The sequence below is a fragment of the Cyprinodon variegatus genome, unplaced genomic scaffold (assembly GCF_000732505.1).
Source record: "Cyprinodon variegatus isolate N-32 unplaced genomic scaffold, C_variegatus-1.0 Scaffold7, whole genome shotgun sequence".
NCBI classification, from domain to species: Eukaryota; Metazoa; Chordata; class Actinopteri; order Cyprinodontiformes; family Cyprinodontidae; genus Cyprinodon; species Cyprinodon variegatus.
The window spans coordinates 2,322,624-2,334,656 of record NW_015150460.1 but is presented as its reverse complement, the minus strand read 5'-3'; the positions used below and the strand labels follow the sequence as shown (position 1 = coordinate 2,334,656).

Genomic DNA, 12,033 nt, shown 5'->3' with positions numbered 1-12,033 from the left:
CAAGCGGGTTTTTCTTGTGAATTTGGTCTTAAATTTTTATTTCAAGTGGCATTAAAAAGTTTTAAAAAGTCTTGAATTTAACTTGCCTTATGCTGTAGGAACCCTGTATTTGTCATGTGGTCGGTTTATAACATAAAGTTACTGTAAAACAAGATGTTGAAAAAAAAACTTTGGTGACACGCTGTATAAAGCAAGCTCATTACCGTAAATGCTTCTTTTCTTACAGCGGCTTCATCGCCTTCAGTTCTGAGTCAGGGTCAGGATCCCGCTGCTCCCAGTTCTGTAAGCGCTGCAGGAACTGGTGCTGAGGAAGGAAACTACCTATCAGAGCGCCATGCAGGAAACGACGTGGAGGAAGAGGAAGGAAGCTACGACAGGGTGAGGCCCGACCCTGTCACAGAGTTCAGCTGCGGCCTGGAGGAAAGGGAGACGGGAGGACCCTCCGTCTGTGGCGGAGGAGGAACGTCAGAGCTGCACCAGTATGACGGTGTCGCTGAGGAGGAAGAAGAGCGTCAGAACGGTCTGGACTGCTTCCTGAATCCTAAAATCCCCGCCGTCTCTGTGATGGACAGACTGACTGAGATCCACGGCTCAGAGACTCTCAGCTTTAGCTCCGCCATTGCTGCTCAAGTGGTGGCGCGCTCGCAGTCGCTTGTCAACATGGAGGAGCAGACGTTTGGAGACGACGATGATGATGATGAGGAGGAGGAAGGGGAAAACGCCATCATCTCAGAGAAGAATTAAACATCAAGCTGGCTGCTTTAACCGAGCAGAGACAGTATTTATGTCTGACTGTCTGTTTGGTCCGTATTACGTCCCGTTATGTTCCAGCTCTCATCTATCACTGTGCTTCACCTACAATTCTTATTGCTGTGGAAACTCAGGAACAAGACCCACTGACACAGTGGGGTTCAAGTAGCAGATTATCCTCAGATACAACCAGATAATTTAGCATCGTCTGTCTTACCTGTGGATGTAATAGAAAAAAACATCTCCTTCGCTGTAATCACCTTTCATTTAGTTGATTTGTTGTCACCTCACATGGTTACTGATGGAAGAAGAAAGAGCTTCACTGCTCAATTGTTTACCCACTACACAAATGTTTATATTGAATTTAGCCAAATTGATCTATAATTCGAACTTTTTCTGCTCTTAAAGACGAAAGCCAACTTAAAAATGTTGATATAGTGATAAAAATGGTCACATACTTTCAGTTCAAAGCATTTTACTTTTACTACAGCTTGAAACAATAGCTGCTTAACCCCAAAAACAATCAATTTGTGTCTGAAATAGTTTTTATTTGCAGTATTAAATGTAACGCACCCTTTAACTTAATGGCAAAACCCTGAATGATTAAAAAGAAACACTTTTAGACGCAGCATTACAATCATGCACCTTTAATTAGATCAAATTTATTCTGTAGCACAAAAGGAAAAGTTGTAATTGTTCGCCACTACCTCACTGCTGCCATACATAGTCGCTCCTGCTGCCGGTGTGTTTTACCAGTAAATAAAAGGACTCTAAATTGAATATTTTAGGTGTGCCAGGGTCTTAGGAAGAGAACTGGACCCACAGCATTACATGTCCTCCACCGTACTGAACATCAAGTGCTGTTTCATATATTCGTCCTCTTTCCACACCAAAGTTAGGGAGTGTTTCTTGCAGAGAAGCTATAATAACATGGACAATTGGCCAGTAGATGGCTTGATATGTTATAAATCACCCTCCTCTCTGGGAGCGGTGGGAACAATGAACTTGGTTTCTCTTCCAACGTGGATAAAAACCCAATAAAACTATGATAGCTGCATTGGTTTTATTGTTTTTAAATATTTCTCTTACTGTGGATATTTGGAGGTTTAGGTTAGGAGATGTTTTCTTACACCCTGTTTCCTGACAGAAGAATTAACGCACATCTAACTTGTATTTATTGTTCTCTTTGTTTTTTTTGCTTTTTTAGGTTAAAGAATAGTTGGTGAAATGAAAATAAGAAAAACATTTAGCTCCATTTCATTTAAATAGATTTTTTAATACTTTTCAAGAGTTTTTCTCCCCTTGCTGAATGAATAATCTTGAGTTAAATGTTAAAATTTTTAGAAATGATTGCTGCTGTCAAAAATGAATTTCTTCTAATGGTTTTTTACTCAGAGTGCCAATAGGTTTGAGGGTGCTACACATTAATATTCCAATCAAACTGTTTGTTGGATCAGATTTAAAATGATGTTCTCTTTCAGGAAATATTCAGTCTGAATTCATTGGTAGAAAATATAGACGAAGCCTAAAGAAAAAAAAGTAGATTTGTATAGTTTAAAATTTTATTTCAATTTAGTATGGGGAAAAAAGCTGACTTTTTTTCTTAGAATTCTGACTTTAATCTTAGAATTCTTACTTTAATCTCTGAATTCTCTCTTTAATCTCAGAATTCTGACTTTTTTCTTAGAATTCTGACTTTTTTTCTCAGAATTCTGACTTTTTTCTTAGAATTCTGACTTTAATCTTAGAATTTGGACTTTAATCTCTGAATTCTGATTTTTTTCTCAGAATTCTGACTTTTTTTCTCAGAATTCTGACTTTTTTTTCTCAGAATTCTGACTTTTTTCTCAGAATTCTGACTTTTTTTCTCAGAATTCTGACTTTAATCTCAGAATTTTGGATTTTAATGTAGATGGGCACCATGAAGGAAGAGTTGTCGGAAGCACTCAGTGTCACTGACAAAAATGTGAGTTGTTTGAGGTGGCCAGTGACACATAGGTGGAAAATGACGGAATTTGGAAACTTTTTACGTGCCTGAGGGGTCCCTTCATTTATGGAGGAGCAGAAGGACATTAAAACAAGAGAGCTAGTCTCTAAAACAGACATGGCTATGGCTTGATGCTAACATGTTTGTTAGCTGTCAGAGATTCTGAGAAAAAAGTGAGAATTCTGACTTTTTTCCGATACTAAACTGAAATAAAATTTAAAAATTAGTTAACCTTTTTTTTTTCAGTGGCCCTAATCCTCTTCTGTAATAATTAGGAAAATGAAGCATGAGAAAGAAGATTGAAGATTGAGGGTTATTTGCAGTAGAAGTTGTACAGTTTGCACCTTTGTTGGTGTATAAATACTATTAGTCCAGCGGGAAAATCCGGAATACAATCTGAACACACTCAGCAAAGCACGACTCAGCTGACTTCTTCCAAATACATGTGAGGGAAGAAGAGGAAGTCTTGTGCTTTTTTTTTTCTTTCTTTCTTATCAGCGCTCTATTTCTGTCCCCCTGGTCCGTGCCATCTGCTCTGGGGAAGAGGGGGAAAAGCAGAGCGTACTCTCATCGTGCTGCTTCCTGTTACATTCTTGGGAAGCTTTCCAGTTTCTAGAGAGAACTCAAGACAAATTTCACCAGTCTGTGTTTACAGGGGGGTCCCTCATTGAAACGTCAGGGTTCAAAGTGTTTAACGTGAATGTCATTTGCTATGGTGAACATTTGATGCTTAAAAACATAAAAAATAAAGCACCCGAGCGTGATGATCTTAGCTCCGTCCTTCATCTCCACCTCGTCACCATGTTTGCCTTCCTGCATATTTCCACCTTGAAATAAAGCACCACTCTGGAAGTGTTGAAGTGAGTCGGCTGCTTTGTGTCTCAGTGGGGGTTTACAAACAGGTTGGGTGGGTTACTGGATCTGTTTTGATAGCCTTTTCTTTTGTTGGATAAGTGACACCCCTCCCAATCCCTTTTCTAACGTTTCCTTCTTAAATGGGCTTCATAGATTAATTTCAGGAGGAACTTTCTACTAGTTACTACTTGGATTAACAGTTGGTAGAAAAAAAAGACTACTTTCATTAACAAGAGCCCCTCTAGTCCTTATAAATATATTGCAAGTTACAAATTTAACTAAAGATTTTTTTTTTTAAATGGTCAAGTTTTTTTTATTTGCTTATAGTAATAATCAGTATCCACAGTGCTGTAAATGGTAAATGGCATGTACTTATATAGCGCCTTTATTCAAGTTAGGAGACTTGACCAAAGCGCTTTACACTACATTCATTCACCCATTCACGCACACACTCACACACTGTATCCATAACATCTTTATATGTGAGGCAGTTAAATGTCTTCAAATATTGCTGATATAGGTTATATTTGTACCACATTTAAAATAACCTTTCAGTCAGTTCAATCATAACAAACATTGGTTGAAAAGTTTTCTGTTTCAAGAAAACAAGCAGATGGTATCAAGTCATATAAACCAAAATGCAGGAATTAACCAAGCGGTTATATATAAACTTTCAAAATGTATTAAAACCAAGTCTCTGCTCTTTTATTTAACTGTAGCGCGTATGCCACCTAGTGGCTTTTTCAATTGGACTGAGATTCAGGCTATACTCGGGTCATGACATCGACCCTCTGTGTCTTTCTTTAAGGAATCTCCATAGTTTTTGCTCTATGGAAAGATGCAATATAAACTTTAAAAATGTATGGTCCCCAAATATCCTTTTTGAATATTAGGGATAAGAAAAATTTGGATTTATTGAAGATGTAATGACAGCCATCTCTCCAGTGCCTTTACCTGACATGCAGTGCTATGTCAGTATTGACTGATGGAATGTGCATGTTTTCCTTAGTAAGTCACTGTTGGCACTGTTGCCTTGCAGCAAGAAGCTTCTGGGTTCAGTTCCTTGTCTGTGGTCTTTCTGCATGGAGTTTCCATGTTCTCCCTGAGCATGGGTTCTCTCCAGGTACTCCTCCTCCCACAGTCCAAAAACATGACTGTCATGTTAATTGGCTTCTCTAAATTGTCCTTAGGTGTGAATGTGAGTGTGTGCATGGTTGTTTGTCTCTGTATTGCCTTAAGAAAGACTGGCAACATGTCTAGAGTGCCTCTCGCCCATAGACTGCTGGTGATAGGCGACCCTGACAAGGATTACGCAAGAGAAGATGAATGGATGGATGGTTGGAAGATTTCTTTTAGGGTTGTAGATTGATGTAAACAGTAGTCCTGTGTCATATTTGGGATCTGCTTTTTTCCAGGCGGTGTACATGCATTCATTACAAGCTCTAAAATACATAAATAGTAAGAATGGTATTATCTTTATTTATGTAAGTATTATTTTATACAGTATTGTATAACTTTAAACCTGTTGTATAGAATACTGTGCAGTTTGTACATTAAATGGAATAATTTAAGCATAAGTATGTTATAACAAATACTACAAAATCTACTGCTAGATTTTAGTAGTATTTTTTTTTTTTTATTACACAAATTTACAGCTAAAATCATTAGTAGTGGTAGTAAATGAGTTATCTATAGGTATTCCATCTTTGGCCTTAGCTGAGTCTGCAGGTTTTACACCGTGAGGCGTTCCATTGCTCAAATGTGGCTGGGATATATACCCCCCAAAAAATCCCCCATAGCGTAAGATAAATTATTACATAGTTGGATTATATAATGCTGTCCTCGTGCAATATATATTTTAGTCTATAAGGCAGTTCTGATGTACAAAAAAATGCACGGTTCACAATAATACACGATAATTTAGACGAAAGTGTCAGACAGTATATCGAGGCATGAACCGCGTTTTGTAAAGTCCTGAGTGTTCATGAACGCACCAAAAGTTCCCTCCTGCTTCCTTTTCGAGCAGCGCCTGCGATCATGGCGGACGTTGTCGCGGAGCAGAGAGTGGTCCAGGCACCAGTCAACGAAAGAGAACTGAACGGAGAGGCCGAGGTCCGGGAAGAGGCCGACCCAGTGGAGGAGGCAGCCAAAAAGAAGAAGAAAAAGAAGAAAAAGAGCAAGTCTGCAACGACAGGTGAGGGTTTTATGAGGCTACTGTCATGCTAACAGCTAACGGAGCTGATATTAGCTTAGCTGAAGCTGCGTCAAACTAGCTAGGGTTAGCCGCATCGGAATCGGAAATATTTAAAAGTGGCTTTTAATTTAACTTAAAAACAGTCAATTTTTGCTCTTGCCTCGCTTAGTGATCGGTGGGTATTTTTGCATATCTAATGTTATGCTTTGACATATCGCTGATCATAAAGACTGAAAACTTTATTACATCGGTGAAATTTAAAGCTACTCCCAATTTTTTTTTCAATCGAGAAACCAGAAAAACGATTCTTAAACAGACAGAAAACAATACTTTCAAAATCCTCCACCCCAAAACCCCATTTATGCTCAATTATTTCACTTTTAAACACTATACTGTAATGTCCAGAATAATTATATGATTGTATAAAACATGTTCATCCTGTTTTATCCTTGCTTTTACTGGTTACTAACCCGAAAAAAAACATTCACAGATCAGACATTCAAAAAAATGATCTGTTTTGAAAGGTTGTTCTTAGTATCTTGGGTATTATTGTCAGAAAAAAAAGTTTTAAAAGCCCTCTATTTAAAGTGCCCTTGTGTTAAGTATAACATGCGTTATCTTAGTCAACAAACCTCATGTTTCATAATTATATTCTTTTTTTAAAGTAAGTGAATTTCTTTACTCAGTTTGTTAAATCAAATGTTTAAAATGTTGAGCTTTTCCTAAAAAACAAGCATTTCTGCAACTTCGTTTGTACGTGCCAGCTTTTCTGCTTTTATTTTGAAGGGAAACCGGATGCACCGCATTTATGCATTTAGCTTGATGCTGCTTGTCTGTTAGCCATGCGGGTTTTAGAGCAGCGTACATAAAGATATTTGACAATCCGGCCTCAGAATAAGATGGGACCTTCAAGATAATTGACATAAAATCAAGGTTTAAGGACATTAGTTGTTCAGATTTTAAACTTAAACACCTAACTTCGTTTATCTCGCCCCACCTTTTGGCTAATGCTGATGGTGCTGAACCTCTGCCAAGTTTTCCTGTTTCGTAATTCTCCTTTTAGTCGTTATTATGTAAGAAAACATCATAATTCATCAGTGCTCGGTCAATTAAATACTAATGAACGACATACTAAATATACTAGATAAACCACAATGTCCCATTCACTCTCAAAACCCAACGTTAGTTTACTTTAAGAAAGTACAACTAAGAAAACAAGAGGTAAAGGCTAATGAGTACGACTTAGATAGGGTTGTTTTAAGGTTTTCATGCAAATTATTTTCACAGGCAAACCATATTCCTTTTTGCAATTCAGATATACTTAAACAAATTTTCATTTGTATTAGTTTAAAATCTCTTTTTAATCTAAATAAAAAGATTTGAGTACTTTTGTCCCACATCTCATAGAAATCATGGTGTATTTATGAGTTGATGGAAATCTTTTCCTATCTGATGTGGAATTGCTAGAGGAACTGAACAATCTAGATTTTCTCCATTTTCCTGCTTATTAATATCAGCTGAGCTTTCTCTATCACATGGGGCGTAAAGGTCAGAGAAAGTCGATCCAATTGACTACAGTCATTTTCGGAAAACAGATTTTAATGAATTGCGACTGAAATACGTATACTTTGATAAAAATGGCGTCCATAGGGCCCCCTCTAATCGATTATTCATTGAGATTTTCTTAATGTTTCTTAGCTAGATGTTTAGTTTCTGCATGGTCTATGATGCTCTGTGTTTGTCTAATGTTGCAGATATTTTTAAAAGTAGGAAACATAATGTTCATGATTTCCTTTATTGTCAGAAGAATTTCTTTGAGACAGTATTAATTCATTGCCACTCGAATTTCATGATAAATATCTGTAGGGTATAAACCTATCCCAATTACAGAGGTTTCATCACAGTTTTCTCTGCATGATCACATACCAGTTGGTCTTTACGTGCTGGGTGTGCTGTGCGATGTGATTCAAAGGTTTTTCCTAGGTGTAGTTCTATGCAAATATTCTTGTTTTGCCTTTTTCCTGACAGTAAAATAAATAAAAAAATATTTTTCTTTTTTCCGACTGTATTCAAAAGTGTAACACAGATTATTAACTGATTATCTCTTTGATCGATTAATAAAAAAAAATTTCCTTGGAACATTTAGTAGCTGTTTTGTAAAAACTAGATGAAAATTTTTTTGGGATATACGTTAGAGCCATGCAAAACATGTTCAACCATTCAACCAACTTGCATGTTAGAAAAAAAACAGTCTTCAGTTTCATCGCTCTTGCAAATTAGGGAGAAATGAACAACTTTATCCTTCAACATAAATGGACAAAAAATGCACAGTAATGGATTGTTGTCCTCGTGTTAAATGGAACCACAAATTGACATGTTTCCAGATTTGCTACTAGAACCATCCACTCAGATATGAAGATGTGCTGAGCTCTAAGAATCAAACTCCTGGGAAGGATTAAACTCATCTTTAGAGCAGGCAGAAAAATAAACAACTTAAAATAATTTCCCCCTGTTACTGTGCTCCTGATTTAAACATACAAAGGTTTTAGTAGTTCCTATAAGAAGAACATTTTAGAACCAGTGCATTTATATTCAATGCAAAACTCGAGGTTTTGTTTTATTTCAGACTGGCTGTTATTAAAATATCTTTTGAGCACAAACACAACATAGAGCGATTCAGGGTAACATAACCTTTGTTGTGTAATAACATTTATTTTTTTCTTTTTCCTGTGGCACCATAGCTTACTGGGATAAAAAGGGATGGTTTTTCTTCCCTTAAATGTTTCTCTAGATAAATAAAAAACAGAGTTTTATGCATAAAGAAAAAAAGAGATAAATTTAATGCAAGGTGGCATACTTTCTTATGTATGATGAACCAAAGTATTGTTAACTCCTGTAAAATCTTCTGATTGTTTGAATGAGATCAGAAATCATTGGTTTCTAAAACATTAAAAGTTTTCCTACAGTTTAAGGAAGGTCTGTCTGCACCAGATGTGAGGACAGAGTAAATTTTTACCATTTTCAATAATCAGAATGTAAATTAGCACAGACCCTGTCAAGCTGAATTGTCATGCCACATCTTTATAATTATTTTTTTTCCTTCTTGCTGCAGCTGTTGAGCCTGAGGCGGATGGTGTGGTAGATGGAGTGGTAGAGGTGACCAAACAGCTGGAGAAGCAGGCGATTGAGGACAAGGAGAAGGATGAAGACGGAGAGGATGGTGAATATGTCACACTTAAAAAATAGCCATGAGTTTCCCGTCAGTCAATTTATTTTCCAAATGGTTGATTGGCTGTGTGTTCATTTACTCAGATGGAGACGATGGGGAAAATGCAGCAGGAAAGAAGAAGAAGAAGAAAAAGAAGAAGAAAGGACGTAAGAGGACCATGTTTTTGTATATTACAGCTGCCTGTTCATTATGAGGTTTCTGATCTATATCAAGATTGTTCTTTATTTATTTTTTTCTTGGTTGAATTTTCAGCCAAAACTCAAACGGATCCCCCATCTGTTCCCATCTGTGAGTTGTACCCTAGTGGAGTGTTCCCCATCGGACAAGAGTGTGAATATCCTGTCTGTCAGGATGGGTGAGTAGACGACATGCATCCTAATTTTCACCCTTTAAACTTTTGCAACTAGTTCTAGTTCTTCTTGATTCATCTCCTGTATTAATTCATTGGCTCAGTTGTGTTTAAGGAGGGAAGAAACTAAACAAGCAGGATGTATGTGAGGCATCAATAAAGAGCTGAACATGTTCTTTCTTTCCATAGTGGATTTTATTTTATTTGCTTCAAAAATTTTATATTTTCTTAGTACTATTTGGAGTTTTAGATGAGCATTGTGTCAAAGTTCAAATGTATCAGATTCTGTGCAAAAAAAACTGGGCTACTATAGGTCAGAAGTGAGTTTATAGCCATGATTCTAGGCTTTAGTGAACATCTCTGCTGCTTTCTGGTTGCGGGTACGAATCTATGCTGTGTTCTTCCAGTCGAAGTGCAACGTGGCGGATGACCATGGAGGAGAGGCGGGTGATGGACAAAGCCAACGAGGAGGTGTGGAACGACTTCAGGCAGGCGGCCGAGGCCCACAGACAAGTCCGGAAACACGTCCGCAGCTTCCTCAAACCCGGGCTCACCATGATTGAAATCTGGTAAGGGTGCTGACATCACAGACAGAGTGGGTTATTTACTATTTATTATCTACTTTACTTTTCTAAGTCACATCAAGAACTTCACAACATGAAACTACTGTTTGCTTCATGGTTAAAACTGTTCTGGACAAGCAAAGGAAAAAAAATCTTAGTATTTCATGACCTTTCCTACCATGCAGCCATCTGTTGGTCTATTTGTCTTTCCTTACTTTGCGTTTGTTAGGCAGCTTTTTACTGCTAGTTGATCACCTGCTTCCCTCCTCTTCCCAGCGAGCGTTTAGAGGATTGTTCCCGTAAGCTGATAAAAGAAAACGGGCTAAATGCCGGGCTGGCCTTCCCCACTGGCTGCTCCCTGAACCATTGTGCTGCCCACTACACTCCCAACGCTGGAGACCCCACCGTCCTGCAGTACGATGACGTCTGCAAGATCGACTTTGGAACGCACATCAACGGTAACTGACTGAGCTTTGTTCAGATTGATTCGCTGACTTCCGTTCATCCCACTCGGAGCAGCAGATCTTTACAGGTGTTCTCCTGTGTTGCTCTGCAGGGCGGATCATTGACTGTGCCTTTACCGTCACATTTAACCCAAAGTACGACAAGCTGCTGGAGGCTGTGCAAGACGCCACCAATACCGGAATCAAAGTAGGACACAAAACACTCAAACCTGTCCTCCATCTTGGAAATGTAAGGACCCTGCAGTTGATGCTCTCTTGTTGATCTGTTGCAGAACGCAGGGATTGATGTTCGCCTGTGTGACGTCGGAGAGGCGATTCAGGAGGTGATGGAGTCCTACGAGGTGGAGATCGATGGGAAAACATACCAAGGTATTCATTCTGTCCATAGAGATAGAAAATGCGCTTATAAACGACCCATGATTTCACATTAACAGAGTTCCTTCATGTTCAGTTTTCTAATTTTAAACATTGTCAGCATTTGTTTTTACAATTAATCAATTGATCTTAAAGGGGAATGCCAGTTTATTTTTTTACATAGGGCCCTTGATTTTACGTTATTACATCATGTTCTACTCACCCATATGAATTTTGTGTCATTTGAAGCTTTTCTGAAGATATTCTGTTATGTCCAAGTAACGTCTTCCTATAGGCGAACGCGTAGAAGGCACAAACTAAACTGTTCATAATTTATTTTTTATGGTACGCCAGCATTCATAACATTTAGGCGAAACACTGTCCCTCAGACATCCGCGGTTATATGTTTTATATTTATATTTTTTTTAAACAAAGCGGAGTGTGTATGATGTCATCCGTGCTGCTGCTTTCTCAACCCGGTTATCAAGGTTGTCTCGGCTACTGTTTTCAAACTGACTCCCAGCTGCTCCTGCCTGAACTCAGGAACGCCCTCTCACTTTACCTCTATTGTCCGTGTGATCTAACCCTCTGTTATGGGCACTCTGACATAAACAAACATGGACAGAGCGCTGGAGAAAGATGCGATTCTGCTCAGAAAAAAAACCCATAATCAAAACAAAACAATCCGCCAGTTTGCAAGTTGAGCCAGTCTAAGTCTTTTTTACAAAGATGCTTTTATAAATAGTAGTTTATTACTCTGTCTAGTATTTAGGCCTAACTTGCTTGTAATGGCGATCTTTACAGTCACTAGTTTGTCAGCTCTGAGCTGCCGTAGCGCAAGCAATCATCCTCCACAAATTGGAACCAACGCCTATGTAATAATAAACGGCAATTTCTAAGACAAGGCAAACATAAAGATTGATATTTTCAGTTCATAGATGATGATAACATACGTATGGATAATAAATTACATTTGTCAGGAAATCTCTGTAATTACACTGTACTTAAAAGGTGTTCTGGGAAAACAGTCTGATGGTTGGAGTACACTAGGAAGAATCTGATGTCACTGTGAAGCTGTTAGTCATTCATGCTGACCATGCAACTGGTGTTAGCAATGCTTTTAAGCTACTTCCTCCAAGCTGTCGGACTTCAGCTAGACATTAACTCTGGACTCGTTTAGTAGCTTCATCAATGGATACAATCCGACCTGGTAGTTCAGACGTAATGCCAGTAGATGGCACCACATCCATTTCTGTTATCTTATGTTAAGCCTTGTTACTGGGGTTGT

The 12,033-nt window shown here is 38.2% G+C and overlaps 2 protein-coding genes across 3 annotated transcripts in view; both read left to right on the top strand.

Annotated features, from left to right (window-relative positions):
* vezt (vezatin, adherens junctions transmembrane protein) overlaps positions 1 to 1,161 on the top strand; it is an 18,541-nt gene extending 17,380 nt beyond the window's left edge. For both annotated transcript variants that reach the window (XM_015376567.1, XM_015376557.1), the window contains exon 12: positions 227 to 1,161. In XM_015376567.1, coding sequence (XP_015232053.1) covers positions 227 to 744 — 518 coding nt within the window. In that variant the 3' untranslated portion in view covers positions 745 to 1,161. The remainder of the gene's footprint in view (positions 1 to 226) is intronic.
* Positions 1,162 to 5,629: 4,468 nt separating this feature from the next.
* The window catches only part of metap2 (methionyl aminopeptidase 2), a 10,200-nt gene continuing 3,796 nt past the window's right edge, over positions 5,630 to 12,033 (top strand). The window contains exons 1-8 of the mRNA XM_015376544.1: positions 5,630 to 5,786; positions 8,899 to 9,006; positions 9,099 to 9,161; positions 9,268 to 9,370; positions 9,772 to 9,933; positions 10,204 to 10,385; positions 10,484 to 10,578; positions 10,664 to 10,760. Of these exons, the coding sequence (XP_015232030.1) occupies positions 5,630 to 5,786; positions 8,899 to 9,006; positions 9,099 to 9,161; positions 9,268 to 9,370; positions 9,772 to 9,933; positions 10,204 to 10,385; positions 10,484 to 10,578; positions 10,664 to 10,760 (967 nt within the window). The remainder of the gene's footprint in view (positions 5,787 to 8,898; positions 9,007 to 9,098; positions 9,162 to 9,267; positions 9,371 to 9,771; positions 9,934 to 10,203; positions 10,386 to 10,483; positions 10,579 to 10,663; positions 10,761 to 12,033) is intronic.